At 42.5% G+C, this 16,955-nt stretch overlaps 1 protein-coding gene across 1 annotated transcript in view; it reads left to right on the forward strand.

Moving 5' to 3' along the window:
• The window catches only part of samd10b (sterile alpha motif domain containing 10b), a 73,033-nt gene that overhangs the window by 42,781 nt on the left and 13,297 nt on the right, over positions 1–16,955 (forward strand). The window contains exon 3 of the mRNA XM_049580853.1: positions 4,984–5,152. Coding sequence (XP_049436810.1) covers positions 4,984–5,152 — 169 coding nt within the window. The remainder of the gene's footprint in view (positions 1–4,983; positions 5,153–16,955) is intronic.

Here is a 16,955-nt window from a genome sequence, read left to right on the forward strand (position 1 = left end):
GTTCAAACCTATTACCCTGATCCATTCAAAACCCCCCTGGGGAACAACATTTCGTAAAATATGCTTATGCCTGTATGATAAGTGGCTAGCTCTGTAGTGTAAGTTACTGCTGGTGGTATTTACCGTCAGCCTACAGACACACAGATGAGGCACTGAGAAAACAAAACCAAGAGCAGTGCCAAACCAAGCAGCAACCTCCAAGGCTGAAAGATGAAGCCAATGCAGAAGTGCCAAAAACTGCACTTCATCAAATGGCCACTTGAGACTGGCTCCAAAACAGAATAAATCCTTATGTTTAAAATTCTAACTGTAAACATGTTTACAGCCTCGAACAGAATATGGTTTGGGTCTCTATAGCTAATTTCAACTTCATAACAACTGTACAGGGGGTGAATTTTTTTATAACTTACCCATTTACATTAGATTAGGTCCAAAATTACACATATTTAAGGCAGAGGCATCTTGAGTGACAGGCTGTCTGTGGGGTGTCACTACAGTCTATAAGCCCTTTTACACACCTGTTCAAGGCAGGAATATCATGCCATTAAGCCACTTTGTCGTGCTGCGTATAAGATATGATTGTAGAATGGATTGTAGAGTGGTCAGCGCGGAAATGGTGTCTGTATAAACAGGACAGCTGCAGGATGGGTGTGATGTTATGATGATCTTCTATGTGTGTGACCCACCACACGAAATTTAAAGCGTAGCTGTTAGCAGTTAGCTGCTAACTCAGGGAATAAGAACAGCAGCCGTAAATGTCCGCATATTGGCAAAAAAAAAATAGATTTGAGAGGTCCTTACCCTCAGAACAGAGAACAAGGTCAGTCGCCATATAACAGGGATGGTAAATGATTGTTATTACTATGTTTTGCCATCATTTTTGTTGATCATGCGCAGCCAAAGCATATTCAAAAATACTGTAAACTCTGAACAAAAGTTAACTCACCATCACTCTGCAAAGACTCTCTGCCCTTGAGGTCATCTGATTATGACCTTTCTGTTTGGTCCTGAGAGCGCAAACAGCAGGTCTTGTTGCCTTTGACTTGATCTCATCAAAAATCTATTTGTCTTGTTGAATTTATCATACTTAATGATTGTCCAGGCATTTGCAGCCCCCACTCAGTCCAATATTTACTCAACTATGTCAACATGAGGTTTGTAGAAACGCTCGGGACTAAATCAGCAGGCTTGCAGCTGACGTTATGGCCACCCAAACACGAGGGAGAATTTTTACCCCCACTCAACTGAGTGTCCACACTCAATCATCCACACGAGAGAGCATCTCCACACCTCTCCCAACTCAATCTCAATTAATGATGGGGGGCCGAGCAGTAAATTTAGGTTATTAAAATGGCCTCAGCGCTCCATTGAGTCGGGTTAGAAGTATGTGTGTAATTAGGAAACGAGCAAACACACTGGAGCGGAGAAATGGAGTTGTTTTCAATTAAGGCCTACAAAGCAGAACGCTCTTAGCTGGTGGACCAGCCAGAACTTGATAGGGCTGATTGGTGCTTAAATTGACAGGAGGAGATCTCATTATAGCAGTAGGCAAAGATGTAAATAGTTATGGGCCTGTGTCTATCACATATTGAGATGTGAAGGTGCTCTGGGAGCTGGTCTTTGTGTCATTAACAAGAAAAGTGGCTGGGACATTGGATATTAAGCTACAAGAGTGTGTGCAAGTTGCATTTGTGTGTATGACATTTCAGCATACATAATCCCATTAAATGCAGTCAGTTATGGAGTGGAACGTTTGGCAGCAGTTCTGTGTTTTTCTGTTGAAAATCAGCCAAAGCCTTTGTTGTGGAGTTGGCACAGTCAGAGCATGAATGAATGGATTAGATATGAGACTAAGTCACACAAGAGAGAGAGAGCTGAGGGGACAAGAAGTGGCTGTGTTTCCTGCCCATATGAAGTGGTTGTGACTTTATTAATGTCCATATTAATTCCCTGCATAGAGAAAAGCCTGACATCTTTGGGGTCAGTGGAAGGTGTGTGAAGAGAGAGGAAAATTGAGTATGAGTGGAATAAAGACAGATAAATATGACAGAATCATACTAATGCAGCATTGGCTGCATAATGAAGGTACTGCTGTCATAAAAAATTACCTCCGAAAGAAGACCACAGCAGCCACAACTCTACGCAGCCCATCCTGGTAGAAATAATATATGGAATGTAATTACTGTATCAAGATATGTTGTTGGCAGAGTGGTAAAGTGTGTCACATTGTACAGAACTGGAATAATGTAATGTGTGAGAAAATATGGTGATAGCAGCCTTACATTTGTCTCTCTAAATTAGGGTTGTAAGGCACAAAACTGAGTGCTCCTATTAATTAAAAGAATCAGCATCTGTTTGCCCTTCTATGCCTACAAGCTCTCAGACCTTATGTTACTGGCAATTTGGGTTACATTTGAGCTAATTATGTGAATTTCAGAATGTGAAGGGCAGACAATAACCTTTTTTTAAAAAATCAAAGAGATGGTTTTTAAGTGGGTTTGCATGAGGAGCTTATTACCTACAGTAGCTGGCAGGTGGCATGCCTCCAGTTTAGAGAAGCAGAGAGGAGTAGCGACCTAGAAGCTGAACCATGTACTGCTGTGGACGAGGGCAGCAGCAAAACTTATTTTATTCACCTAAAAAAGTCCCACCTAAAACATTAATAACAGTTTCAGTGTATGCTCGCTAAACACGAGCATACACGGAAGCTGCTGGTCTACCGCTGCCTCAATCAGTTAGTTTATTGTGTTATTGTGTGACTTTGGTGAATCTGAACTAACCTTTTAAACACCATAGTCCCACACTAAAACAAACTAACATCGATGTGTTCAGTAATGTTAAATCATTGTTTTCCTCAAAGGAGTCTGGCAGCGAAGAAGAGCGATATAGTGACTTCAGGTCCCCATTGGAAAATGGCTCTGAAAGGTACCAAGGTAAAGCAGTAAAAAAAAAAATCTAAATATGTTAATTCATTTCCGTAATCAGTTATCCTGTTAGGGGTGGCAGGGGGACTGGAGCCCATCCCAGCTGACACTGGGCGAGAGGCGGGGTACACCTTGGACAGATCACCAGACTATCACAGGGCTAACTCATAGAGACAGACAACCATTCACACTCACATTCACACCTACGGCCGATTTAGAGTCACCAATTAACTTGCATGTCTTTGGACTGTGGGAGCAAGCTGGAGACACGGGGCGAACATGCATACTCCGCACAAAAGGGCTCCCTACAGAGCACTCCATCCTGGGTTTGAACCAGGAACCTCTTTGCTGTGAGGCAACAATGCAAACCACTGCACCACTGTGCTGTCTTAAAAAAGTTTTTTAAGGGGCAGCCCCATCCAACAACATTCATACCTAAATGAAATAATAGGTTGATTTCCACTGGCTACTTAAACGACATATATGACCGTCCCCAAAATGACTTATACTACTGGGTTATACTAACGGTTGCAGTTTGAAACACATCCTTAATGTTATGGTGGTTGCCTTTACGCTGTAAAACTCAGTAGTTAGGTCTGGGAAAGAAAACTAGGTGGTTAGGTTTAGAGAGAATATTATGGTTTGGTAGCCCTGTGATAGTCTGGCGAACTGTCCAGAGTGTACCCCCCCTCTCGCCTAATGTCAGCTGGGATAGGCTCTACTCCCGACCAATGACTCCCAGCAGGATAAGCGGTAACAGAAGGCTTTGAAGAAGTTATTGTCATTAACGTAACATGATGCATGGCACATGAAAGATGTCATGTGGGTAGAGCAGGCATCCCATGCACAAAGGGAATGTCCTTACTGCAACATCCGTGGATTAGATTCCAGCCTGCGGTACTTTGCTGCATGCCATCCCCTCTTCTTTCTCTCGCCCTTTCACACTAGATTCTGTCCAATCAATTAAAAGGAAAAAAAGCCCAAGAAAATAATCTTTACATATACGTCATGTCATGTACGTTACACCATGTGTGTCACATCATGTACAACATACATCACCACTGTAGTGTGCTAAACATACTAGCATACTATGCTATGATGTTATTCTGGCCACGAACTCCAGTCTCCTGGGTGAAAGTCCTGTGCTTGTTTGATCCATCCAGCATCTCTCCCACTCATCCTTCAGGGCCTTCTTCCATCTTTATACAACATCACACGGATTTTGTCGCTTTTTATGCTACATCAACTCACTTCCTCCTCTGGTTCCGTAATAATTACGACAGACACTAGAGGGCGCTGCCTTACAATAAACATAAGTGTTGGTTGTAATAAGCTGCTTGCAAAGTCGACCTATGTGGCAGCCTGCGTCCACAGCAATACATTGCTTAGCTTACATGGTGGTACTCCTGCCTGTATCTCCGAACTGGGGGTGTGCCAGCCGACATGTACTGCAGGTAATACACTGAGTATGGATAAGTACCCTGACCTCACACAGCCCCACTTCAAAGGATCCAAACTATCCCCGTAAGTGGTTAAAGTTAACGTGTACATTTTTGGCTTTTATCTGCTAGAAATGAGAGATATTACTGCAGGCTACACAATACTGTATAAACCCTTAATAAGCTGCTTTCCATTACAGTACTTTATTTGCACTATGCACATTTTTGTGTGGGCGTGTGTGTGTGTGTGTGTGTGTGTGTGTGTGTGTGTGATTTACTACACCACCAGAAGGGCTTTTGTTGCAAACTGTATAAGAACACATCATCCCAGCTAATTTCACGTTAATGAGAAAATCCAGCACGTTGCATATTTAAGTAAGCGCGAGCAATTACAAGGTGATTATCTAAAAAAAGGCAATAAAAAAGTAATGTTCCAACTTGCATCATGTTGTACCTCAGGAAATTAAAACACAAATATGCACATACACTCACACTCAGTGGCTCTGTTTTGCAGGTCCTCTACCTACAGTACAAACACACACACACACACACACACACACACACACACACATTACAGTCCAGTCCTTAATATAAAGTTTATTGCTTCTTGTGTGTTTCAGCTGCGTCCAGGTGAAGCCTTCACTGTGTATCACACCAGTCCTACTCTGTCCAGTCTGTCCAAACCCGTGGTGCTGTGGACTCAGCAGGATGTCTGCAAGTGGCTTAAGAAACACTGTCCTCACAACTACCTGACCTATGTAGAGGCCTTCTCCCATCATGCTATCACAGGTACTGTACACAACACATGAACACATGTGTTACTGAAACCATTTGTGTCTGTGATTCTTCTTTTGTATTTAGTGCAGTGCCCGTTCAAAATTGCCTGTTGCTTGGCTTGAGGCATTGCAGCATGCAGCTTTCTTGAGAACCACTCAACCAAACTTCACACTCAATACTGAGCTTCCTTGGGTCCTGAGAAATACACCTGCCATGACATATTTGCATCCCCTAGCAATGCTAAAGTATATGTGTCATTTGCTAACAGCTAGAAATATGGGACCAGACTATTTCCCAGAGCAAAAGCATAAATTTCAAACTACTAATAACTAGGGGAGACGGGGGATGGTTGTAACATTTTGATATTTCTGTCTTAATATTGGAGCTGTTTTAAACCAGTGCGTTCAAAATGTGACACTATGTGTGTCTGTGTGTGTGTCTGTGTGTGTATGCATTTGTGTGACCCAAGTTGCCTCTATTCAAATTTTGCTTTCAGTAGGTACGTACTTTCTTACATGTTCTTACAACTAACCCAGACTCATGGAGCTTTGAACTAGCTTACCTTACACCTATGTCTAGTAGCTCGCACTTGACACTGCACTTCTTTGGGTCCTCACATATACACTCGCCAAGTGGGGGGTGAATTGGATGAAGGATTGTCGAGGAAATCGAAGGACAGACATACAGACAGACAGAGACTCCTTCCATTCTAGTTTAATGAGAGCTCATTTTCATGTTTTACTATTAACAGTGCAGAAATGGAGTGATCTTGTAGACACTGTTGCTTGTGTGATGTCCTCAGACCTTGTCCATTGACCTCTGCTCCTTATAATAAGCACAGCAGCGATCCTTCTGTAGACGAAGACATTGCAAATCAAATGCCATAAAAGGCTTACCAAATGTCACACAAGTTTTATTTTTAGGCTCGTGGTTCCACAGCTTAGCTTTTTCAACTAGAAACAGGTTTACACCCAAATCTCTCGAAAGGAGATTTAAAAGGCATTCATGTGAGGTAACGAAAGGAGTGCCTATTTTTGGAGAAGAAAGGGAAAGCTGCAGAAAAAAAAAAAGGTGGGTTATCGTGTTTCGAGTTCAAACAACACCCCCACCCACACATACACACACTTTTATTTGTTAGCAAGCCCACACAAATGCATGCAAGTGCAAACACACACAAACCCAAAAGACACACTTGAGCAGGTGCATACAAACGTGTACACAAGCACACATTAATTCGCACACACTGACAGACCAGACGGTAGAGCAGTTTCTTTTTTAGTGTCTCGCAGAGAACAGATTGCTGTTCTGCGCCGTAGGGTCAGCCACCACTCGCTTACATTTGCATGCACACACAGAAACACAGTGGCGCACACAGACATGTACACACACACACTGGCTTCGGGGTTAACAATGCTGCCACCGTCATAGTTACAGCAGCTCTGATCTGATCGTTTTATTTATGTATTCTCAAACCAAGAGATGAAGAGAGAGAGAGGCTTGGCTCCAATTATCCTTATGCATTCACTTGCTGATGTCCAGCTAGGTTTCATTTTCCTGGGTTATTAGCTCCTGTGTTTTCTTATGCAAATGTTTGGTGAATATGTCTTTTTGTTGTTGATGCATATGGTCGGCATCAAAGAATCACATCAATAAATGCTCTACATGCAAACTCTCTTACACAGAAGGATGTCGGATCTCACCAACAGCCAAGAAATGGATTCTGTGTCTGTATCATCTTAGTTCAGTGACCCAAAAGTAATTGTCTCTCTCTCTCCGTCTCTCAGTGAGGGTGCCATTACAGTGGAACAAGCTGCCTGAGGAGATCACTCTAGCTTCTTCAGTGTCCCTTGCTTTCACATTTAATATGTGTGTGTGTAAAGATTCATGCCACCATCTTTAGTTGACTGTTTTTAAGTCTGTATTTGTTGTTGGTAGTAGCAGATAAAATGGAGATAATTCAGCCAGGTGTTGTCAAGAGCAGGAAATAGGCTGTCAGACTATGCGTGCAATGTGATTATAAGTCTGTTCCAGCACACTGTGATGTATATGTGGAGCTCGTGATGAAGTGAGTTCCTTATATCACACCTGTGATTGCTTCTCCTGGCTGACAAGTGAGTTTGATGAGGGAGACTCAGAACACGCCGCTTGCTCACCCACTTGCAAAATGTTTGAATAAATGCAAGTTTGAAGTTGGCTCAGAGTTGTTTTAGTGTATGGCAAAGCCGTTTTTCAATGTTTAGTTAATGTGTAGCCTGCTTTATTTAAATACTCTAGTTTGTGTAACTTACCACTACCACTACTACTAAGGAATTAAGTTCAAAACAAGGTCCAAATTTAATTAAGTCCAAAAAGTGGGTCAATATCACAAGGAAAACAAACTAACAAAGAAACCGCTGACTCAAAGTACAAGACAAACTGGCACAGACAAAGGGAAACACAGAGACTAAATAGGGGAGGCAACGAGATACAGGTGTGACACATTAGGACAGGTGCAGGAAATCAAACAGGAGCAGACCTGAAACAAGACAAGACGTGAGTTTCAAAATAAAACAGGAAACACAAGACAAGAAACATGAGAATGTGACACCGTCTGGATGTGCGTGGGTGGAAATCACGTAGGCATCTTCCGTTTCTTCATTTGTAGCCTCCTTAATCTAAATATTCTAGTTTGTGTAACTTACTACTACCACTACTACTACTTCTCACTACGTTTATTTGAAAGCTGCAAGTACTAGTTATTTTGCAGATTAAGGTTTTGCATGTTAGATAAATGATGATTGTTATTTAAGGTACTACCTAAATGTAAGTGTAGGTGTCGTCATTTGACTCCCATCCTCTGCAGGAGGAGATAAAAGCTCTGGAGAGCACCTTCAGTGACTAATTCACCCAAAGTGTGTGAAGGAACGCTATCGCAGGTCCTTCCTGCCTGCTGCTGTCAAGCTACATAACCAGCACTGCTCACAGTAAACTGGACCATGGACACTTTATTGACACTATGGACACTTTATGGACACCACAGCACTCTGCTGTTTTTGCACATACAATCACTTGCACCTTATCCACTGGTCATTTTTCATTCACTGCTGCTCATTATTATCCACTTCCTATTATTATTATTATTATTATTATTAGCATTGTTATTGTTATTTATCGCTGTCTCTTGTATTTTTGTACTTATTTGCATGCCTAGTTATTTAAATTTTTTAAGTTTAAATTTGAAATCTTTAATCTGACTCTTTTCTCCTTGACTGCTGTAACACTGGAATTTCTCAATTATGGGAACAATAAAGGTGTATCTTATCTTATCTTATCTTGTAAAGATAAAAAGTAAAAAAAAAAAAAAAAAAAGTAAAATGTTTTTAATGCAGGACTTTTACCGTAAAACTTCAATTAGTAGCCCAGGCTATTATTTGCTAAAATCACAGAACTGAAGCTCCCAGAACCTTCAGTCTGACATCGCCTCCATTGAAGGCGATTTACAAGAGGGAGGGAATTAGATTTTTCCCTAACCAATCAGTAGAGATCAGCGACTCACCCAGAATCTGACGTCATTAGTATCCATGCCTCGGGGGTGCCGAAAACAAGCGAGCATTGCCCGTTTAAAATGTCTCCGTCGTCGTGCACGCCCAGCTGCATCGCCGTTCAATCCAGTTTAGCAGCTTCCTTAATTTGGTCCTCCATTAACGCGAGTAGTGGCGAAATACCTCAATAGCATCATCAATGTGGTCTGTAGGATCTGTAGCGGTCGCCATTGTTGCTATCCTCACCAGTTACCCACCGGCGTACAGCTTGACATCAGCGTGGCGCTGATTGACTAATCACTAGACCCGCCCCCACCCCCAGCGTTCATTGGTCCGTCCATCATTTGGACGAGATAAATCGCAAATTCATTGCAGTATGCCAGACCAGAGATGCAAGCCTACTCAGTTGAGTGGGCGGGGTCTATGGTCTGGAACCAGGCTACTGTTGCTCAGCAAAGATGAGGAAATATGGTCAAATTGTTTATATAAACCAGTATGAATATTACCTGTAGAAAAATTAGGCTTCAAATAACATATCAAATATGAGTCATTCATGTCATCTAGCCCCGACAGACGGCCCATCGGAGAGAGTTACAACAATCATTTCACGCTACCCGAGGGTGAAGGCACCCAGCATACCAACATAACACACCACTTTATCCTGTGAAAACAATACTTGCTTGGATTAATTTTATGAAAAACACTTGTGATTCTTTTGATCGGTGAACCCTTATGGACCAAAGGAATTTGAATAACTCATAGGGTTATCAAAGAATGGACGAATATTCTGACTGTTTTACAGTTTCAGAGGAAGGGAGTCAATGGCGGTCTTCTTTGGTGCTCATGGTTATATTTGTATGCACGATCAAAGCAGCTAACTAACATTAGCTTGAGTGGGTAGCTAACGACCTGGTTTTATACATCCAAAAACTTCTATTAAAATTGAACAGCTTGGCAACCACACCAGGCATCTAATTGAAACAGGCGTTTATTTGTCAAAATGTGTAGCCACATTGGGCTAGTAAAAGGGACTGGGTGTTTAATAGAAGTTTTACAGTATTTGTAAAGGTGTGTTTTCACATTGTGGTGTTATTACTTTTACTTAAAGTGACCTAACTTTCACTAAACAGTGGCCGCTTTGGCCAAAAGTGGCAATCGCAGGATAATGTTAAACGCTTAAATGTGGTGGAACAGTAGCACAAGTTAAAAGGATTCATAACTACGGTAAATGATGTTACACAGCACTAATATTACACGGCAACTAAAAGTTTGCTAACATTAGCCACCATTAGCTACATGTTCTATCAGACCACGTAAGGTTGTAGCAGCAAAACCTGATTGTACAGAACAGAGAAAAATTGTGTTTAATTGCTTATGAGATCAATTTTTCATTCATTAAAGCAACCCAGTTGCCCCCAAAAAATGTTGGCCTTGTATGTTTTTTGGAAATCATGGACAAGTTACACTTGCATGTTATTACATAGTGGATATACTATAGCTCAACATTTCAACAGCACTGTGGTTAACGTTTGGTGGTTAGATTTAGGCACAAAAACCACCTAATTATGGTTCGGAAAAGATCATGCTTTAGCTTAAAAATACCTGGCTTTGGGGGAACGATCGCTGCTGGAAATCAGTGATGTCTCACCAAAAATCAACTATTTTTCTTGCCACTATCCCTGCTGGAAAAGCAGTGACGAGTCACTACAAAACACCCATGTTTGGTGCCTAAAAAGCCGCTAGAAAAGCATTGACAAGTCACTACAAAACACCCATGTTTGGTGCCTAAAAATCCGCTAGAAAAGCATTGACAGGTCACTACAAAACACATATGTTTGGTGCCTAAAAATCTGCTAGAAAAGCATTGACAGGTCACTACAAAACACCCATGTTTGGCGCCTAAAAAGCCGCTAGAAAAGCATTGACAGGTCACTACAAAACACCCATGTTTGGTGCCTAAAAAGCTGCTAGAAAAGCATTGACAGATCACTACAAAACACCCATGTTTGCCGCCTAAAAAGCCATTAGAAAAGCATTGACAGGTCACTACAAAACACCCATGTTTAGTGTCTAAAAAGCCGCTAGGAAACCATTGACAGGTCACTATAAAATACCCATGTCTGGCGCCTAAAAAGCCGCTAAAAAGCATTGACAGGTCACTACATAACACCCATGTTTGGCGCCTAAAAATCCGCTAGAAAAGCATTGACAGGTCACTACAAAACACCCATGTTTAGTGTCTAAAAATCCGCTAGAAAAGCATTGACAGGTCACTACAAAACACCCATGTTTGGCACCTAAAAATCCACTAGAAAAGCATTGACAGGTCACTACGAAACACCCATGTTTGGTGCCTGAAAAGCTGCTAGAAAAGCATTGACAGGTCACTACAAAACACCCATGTTTAGTGTCTAAAAATCCGCTAGAAAAGCATTGACAGGTCACTACAAAACACCCATGTTTGGCGCCTAAAAAGCTGCTAGAAAAGCATTGACAGGTCACTACAAAACACCCATGTTTGACGCCTAAAAAGCCACTAGAAAAGCATTGACAGGTCACTACAAAACACCCATGTTTGGTGCCTGAAAAGCTGCTAGAAAAGCATTGACAGGTCACTACAAAACACCCGTGTTTGGTGCCTGAAAAGCTGCTAGAAAAGCATTGACAGGTCACTACAAAACACCCATGTTTGGCGCCTAAAAAGCCACTAGAAAAGCATTGACAGGTCACTACAAAACACCCATGTTTGGTGCCTGAAAAGCTGCTAGAAAAGCATTGACAGGTCACTACAAAACACCCATGTTTGGTGCCTAAAAAGCTGCTAGAAAAGCATTGACAGGTCACTACAAAACACCCATGTTTGGTGCCTAAAAAGCCACTAGAAAAGCATTGACAGGTCACTACAAAACACCCATGTTTGGTGCCTGAAAAGCTGCTAGAAAAGCATTGACAGGTCACTACAAAACACCCATGTTTGGTGCCTGAAAAGCCACTAGAAAAGCATTGACAGGTCACTACAAAACACCCGTGTTTGGTGCCTAAAAGCTGCTAGAAAAACAGTAATGACTTGCTCAATCACAACTGTTTTGTCAATTGTAACTCTCGAATAGTGGTGTGCAGCCTTGCAGCCATCTCACCTACGTGACACGCCATCCAGCATTCTCTCCACCTCCAGATGACAAAGTCAGATGAGACACTATGTCACTTTACAAACATTGATATGATCCATATGCAACATGCAAATATTCATGGGATGCAGAAATGTGTAATGACAACATTTTCTTCTGGCAACTGAGCTGGTTAAGAAATGGATGCCCTTTCTTCATTCAGATGTTACATAGCGTCACTTAAAGTACAAAGGATCTGAATACTGCACCTCCACCACTTCTGTAGACTTTGCTGTAGCTGTAGCAGTACCAGCAACTGCAGCAGAGAAGTACTGCGTCTCATTACTCTCAATATCGGAAGACTGTAAAAGTTTAATGCCTGGCAGTGAAAGCGGTGGCATGGTGCATATGTGACTTGGTGACAGAGGCTCTGTTTCCCCCGTATCAATAATGTGATCTTTAACTAAACAGGTTCTCAGAATCATGACACCTGATCGCACCGTGCTTTCACACCAGATGTTTTTATTTTATGCATGCTTTTTGTCATCAACATTCTGTCTGTCTGTGCAGTGATAAGAAATTGTCAACGTGCCATAGATCAGCAGGTTCCAAGACTTTGGGTGTCAGATAGTCAATAAACTGTCACCTGCTGTCCTCAGCTAATGTACAGATACTTTCTCATGGCAGCAAGCTGTATAGATTTTATAGATTACAGACTGAGATCTTATCAGTGAGATAGAGCACCTCCAGATGTGGTCTGGCAGAGCAGATTGCGTTCCAGCTGCTGCTGCATGAATTTACACCTCGCAGTAATATTCTGTTTTCCTTATCAGTGTTATATATGCGGATTTAGGACGCAGTGTTATACCATATGTTAATTGCAGATGAGGCAGATAGGATAGAGACATAGAAAGAACATATAGTACTGGAAAAACAAATGTGACCATGAGCTACACACTTACCTCAGTACTCCTGTATATACGCAATGAAAGACATGAAATACAGTATAGGCCTTTAGGGACGTCATGGACTGAATTGCTTTGCTATCAAAGGTTTAATCTAAAGGTTGTTCTTTTATAAGGAAGTCTTTACCTTCCTCCCTCTCGGATTGCTTTTCAGACGGTTTTAAGTGTCATTACTGTCCTATAGCTGAGGCAGAGCTGCCTCCCACTTGCCCACAGACATCGTTAATAAGCAATTTATTTTGTAGCCAAATTGAGAGAAGCGATCTCTATTGAAACAGCTTTTGTTTTTGTGTCTCTTTTCTCCCTTTGACAGCACTACTTTCCCTATCTGCAGGCAATTATTAGGAGCTGTATTAAGTCTGTCTGAGGGGAATTGATTTGAGCTCTATTCATCTGCTTTGTCTCATTTGTACACACACATGCACACACACACACACACACACACACACACACACACACACACACACACATAGACCAAGGGCAGTGTTTTCTTTTTTCTAGGGCATACTGGTACTGCTGTTGGCAAGCACACACTAGAGGGCTGTTTGGGAGATGGGTTGAAGAGGTTGATGAGTGTGTACGCGCAAATAGAAGTGTGTGGAAAATATAACTGAAACTGTGCACAAAATAAATAGAAAATTATTGTTGCTGTATCCCCAAAATAGTTGTGCTCAGACAAAATGGGTTGCTCCACTCTCTGTGCTGGAAACAGAGAGCACCTGGACTCTGAGGAGAAGTAAATAATCTGTCTTTAAACCACATGTGCACACACACACACACACACACACAAATATACACACACATACATACACATACACATATCCATTAAACCATTACAAAAGCTAACTGGTTTGTCATGGTTTTGTCTCCCAGGGAGTGGAGACTTGCACACAGTGGAGGTAGCTATTGTCTGTATTGTTCCAGCCCATCTGGTTATAAGGAAAGGACTGCCTGACAGTTCTGTCCTAATTTGGCTTGCCTAGCTCCAGTGAGAGCTATATATCATATCTCAAAGAGTTGGGATGTGGAGAAAAAAAAAATCATAATTACTGCTGCTTCCTGATATAATGTTCAGTGGTCTGTCTGCTGCCTACAAAGAATCCATCTTAACAAAGCTTTCCTCACAAAAAAAGTTTCCTCGTTCCCTGTAGATAGAGAAAACCGGACAAGTACAAACAAGCGCTGTCACGATAACCAACACTCGACTCCAACTTCAGTACCACTCTTGAGAGACTGAATTCAATACAGAACTTTCTAAATGTTCGATACTTTCATCAAATGTATTTTTCGAGCTGAAATCCTGTTTCAATTTGCCTCCGGAGGGCACATGCAGCAATATGCACAGTGGAGCACCGGTTACATAAAAGACGAAAATGGATATTGGAATAGACAGAGCTGCAGTTTGACTTGTGAGAGTGCACCGGTCAGCAGATGAGTCAACTGAGTCGTGCGTTTGAAAACATGGGAAGACTCTCCAGAACTCTAGCCACATAAACTGAGTTCCAGTAGTGGAATATGAAGCTGTTAAGGGGACAGTATGCATCAACACAAGTGCCTGTCAGATGGTGGAACAGCTTCAAATGTCCCCGACCCCTATAACTTTATGTTATACCATGGTCTGAGTGAGCGCTCGATTCAGACTTGCTGCAGGGTGGCCATTTATTCCTCATATAGAATACCTACAAAGTTGTTACAGTGGAGCAGTCTGTTCACCATTTGGAATTAATGCGCTGGCTACAGTGAATGGTTGTCTGTCTCTACAGCCCTTTTTAAATAGGAATTGTGCAAATTTGCAGGAAAGCCCAATCAGTCTTCTTTCAGTATTAGCAGTATAAAAACAAAATCAGAGAGTGCAGCAAAATGCCGCCTGCCTACTTATGTTCATTCAGAATGTGCATTTTTCGGGGCAATGGGGGGCGTGAGCAAGTAACAAAACGTGTAGCTCAGCGTGTGACGTAAACAGCCTTGCTCTGAGGGAAGCCGCAGCTGGTCAGTCCTTCAGCGATTCTCTCGTATGTCAGCCCGTTCTTCACCGTCCCCGTCATCTAACGGTTAATGGCCTCTTCGTTTGCGAGGACAAGGAGGACGCGCAATTCCTTGTCTCCCCAGTTGCTCATCTTTACAGTGTCTTTCAGGTTAGTCTCTTACACAGACACTGATGACGTCAGCACGCTGGCTGACTCTGTCATCTGTGGACATTCCCATAGAAAAGTTGTAATAGAACTAGTGCTGGCTCCCAGCGGCAGTGATGTGATTGGATCCAAAACCGTGTACTTCCGTACTTCCTCGACCAATGGCTGATTAGCTTTGCCTTACACCCGCCTACCCTGGAATTGCTGTTCCCCAAATTGTTGTCCATAGTACAACAGAAAATATCCAGTGCTTATTTTTCGATGACAGGAACGACTCCGAACAAACCCGACAAATATCCACACATTTCTTCAGTGTAGTAGCCTGAGCCATGACTGACTACATTATGAATCTACATCACAGTACTACACACCGGTAACCTGCTCTCTGAGTTTCTGGTACGTCTCTTTTACATGTAACACACGTGCAGTACCTACGGCAACGCCGTCACTTGGTCTGGATATCCCCCGCCCCAGACTCTCATTCCGAAGTAAGGGAGACTGGTCACGCGAGACTACTTTCAGGTTTGCGTTTCCCTCTTGCTTCTAGCTGCTCATTCCTGCTATCAGCTGTTTCCTGTTTATCCACCGCCAGTGAGTCGCACGTGCGCCGTCATCAACAACTCCTCCCACAAGTCTTCAACAGCCCCTCCCATGGCGGAAGGGCACCTCGTTCTTTTTAAACCACAAAAGGGTTCCGCCAATATGTATACCCTACAAGGTGGAAAATTGGGCACCTCGGATCAACTCGCCAATCCGGCTCTGTGTGTCTCAGCGCTTGCAGCTTGCCGGCAAAACGGCCCAATATTCACTGAAAATCTGGCAGTGTAAAAGGGGCTTATGTGTCAGCCCTGTGATAGTCTGGCGACCTGTCAAGGGTGTACCCCACCTCTAGCCCAGTGTCAGCTGGGATAGGCTCCAGCCCCCCCGCGACCCCCAACAAGATAAGCGGTTACGGAAATGAATGAATGAATGAATATTAACTTAATAGTAGTTAATAGTAACTTTCACACTGATCTACTGCAGTGGTTGGCCAGGTGTGCAGAGGTGATAAAGTTGGCAGGCTCTGAACTTCTTACTTTAGCTCTCTTTTTTCGTTCTGAACACAACTACATATTTCTGTCACTGCTCTGAGTGCAACACTATGAACGCCTTCCAAGAAGAGACTGTCTGAAAATGTGCGCTGTTATCCCCTTAAACGATTACCACGTCTTGCTTCTCTCCAGCAAGCTCTTTTGAGCTTGGCAGTCATAAACACTTTTGCCTTTGGATGTGGTCGGACGACGCGCCGTACAGACTAGTCATTTTAGACCATAACCCAGGCCCTTAGGCTGACATGGACAATGGACGAACCCCAAATCTTTATTCCTTTCAAGTGGATTGTGGTATTGCAGTAGTATATGTTTTAGGCGACATGGGCAAACAGCTGGTGCAGTACTATTACTTTACAACTTGCCGATGTCACTGAGGTCAACATATTGTGACTACTTTGGCTTGGGGCACGTTACATGAGTTTTTACAGATGGTTTTAGAAGTACTTTGCTCCGGCCATGAGTCCACTGAGGATCACAACAGACCTACCTTAGTCCATCACTCTATTACACACATAAATCTGTTCTCCACCCTCCAGCCTGGTTTTATGAAATATGACTACTGACTCTGTTAAGGATATTTATATTTCATGGGCTCAGACGGGGGACAAAGGGCGCAGGACTCCATTCTCCTTTCATTTACTGTTCCCTTGTCTTCTTCTCTTTTGTTCTCTTCTCTTTTCTCTTCTTGTCTCTCGCGCTCTGACAGACATGCTCATTAGCCGCTGTAGATAAATAAAGGGACAACAAAGATGGTTCAATAATTGTGTCCTGCGTGCAGATGTGTGTGTGTGTGAGAGAGAGAGAGAGATTGAGAAAGACAGTGTTTACTATGTGTATGAAATATGCACAGAGGTACTGTACAGAAATAGAGAGACAGACAAAGATACAGAGGATGTACTGAAGTCCACAAGAAGGAAATAGCAATGAATGGAATGATACAAGGAGTGAGCTGCATGAGTAATGAGTCTAATTATGATTTGGGCATCGTACAGAGCTGCG

The sequence above is a fragment of the Epinephelus fuscoguttatus genome, linkage group LG7, assembly GCF_011397635.1.
Source record: "Epinephelus fuscoguttatus linkage group LG7, E.fuscoguttatus.final_Chr_v1".
Classification (NCBI taxonomy): domain Eukaryota; kingdom Metazoa; phylum Chordata; class Actinopteri; order Perciformes; family Serranidae; genus Epinephelus; species Epinephelus fuscoguttatus.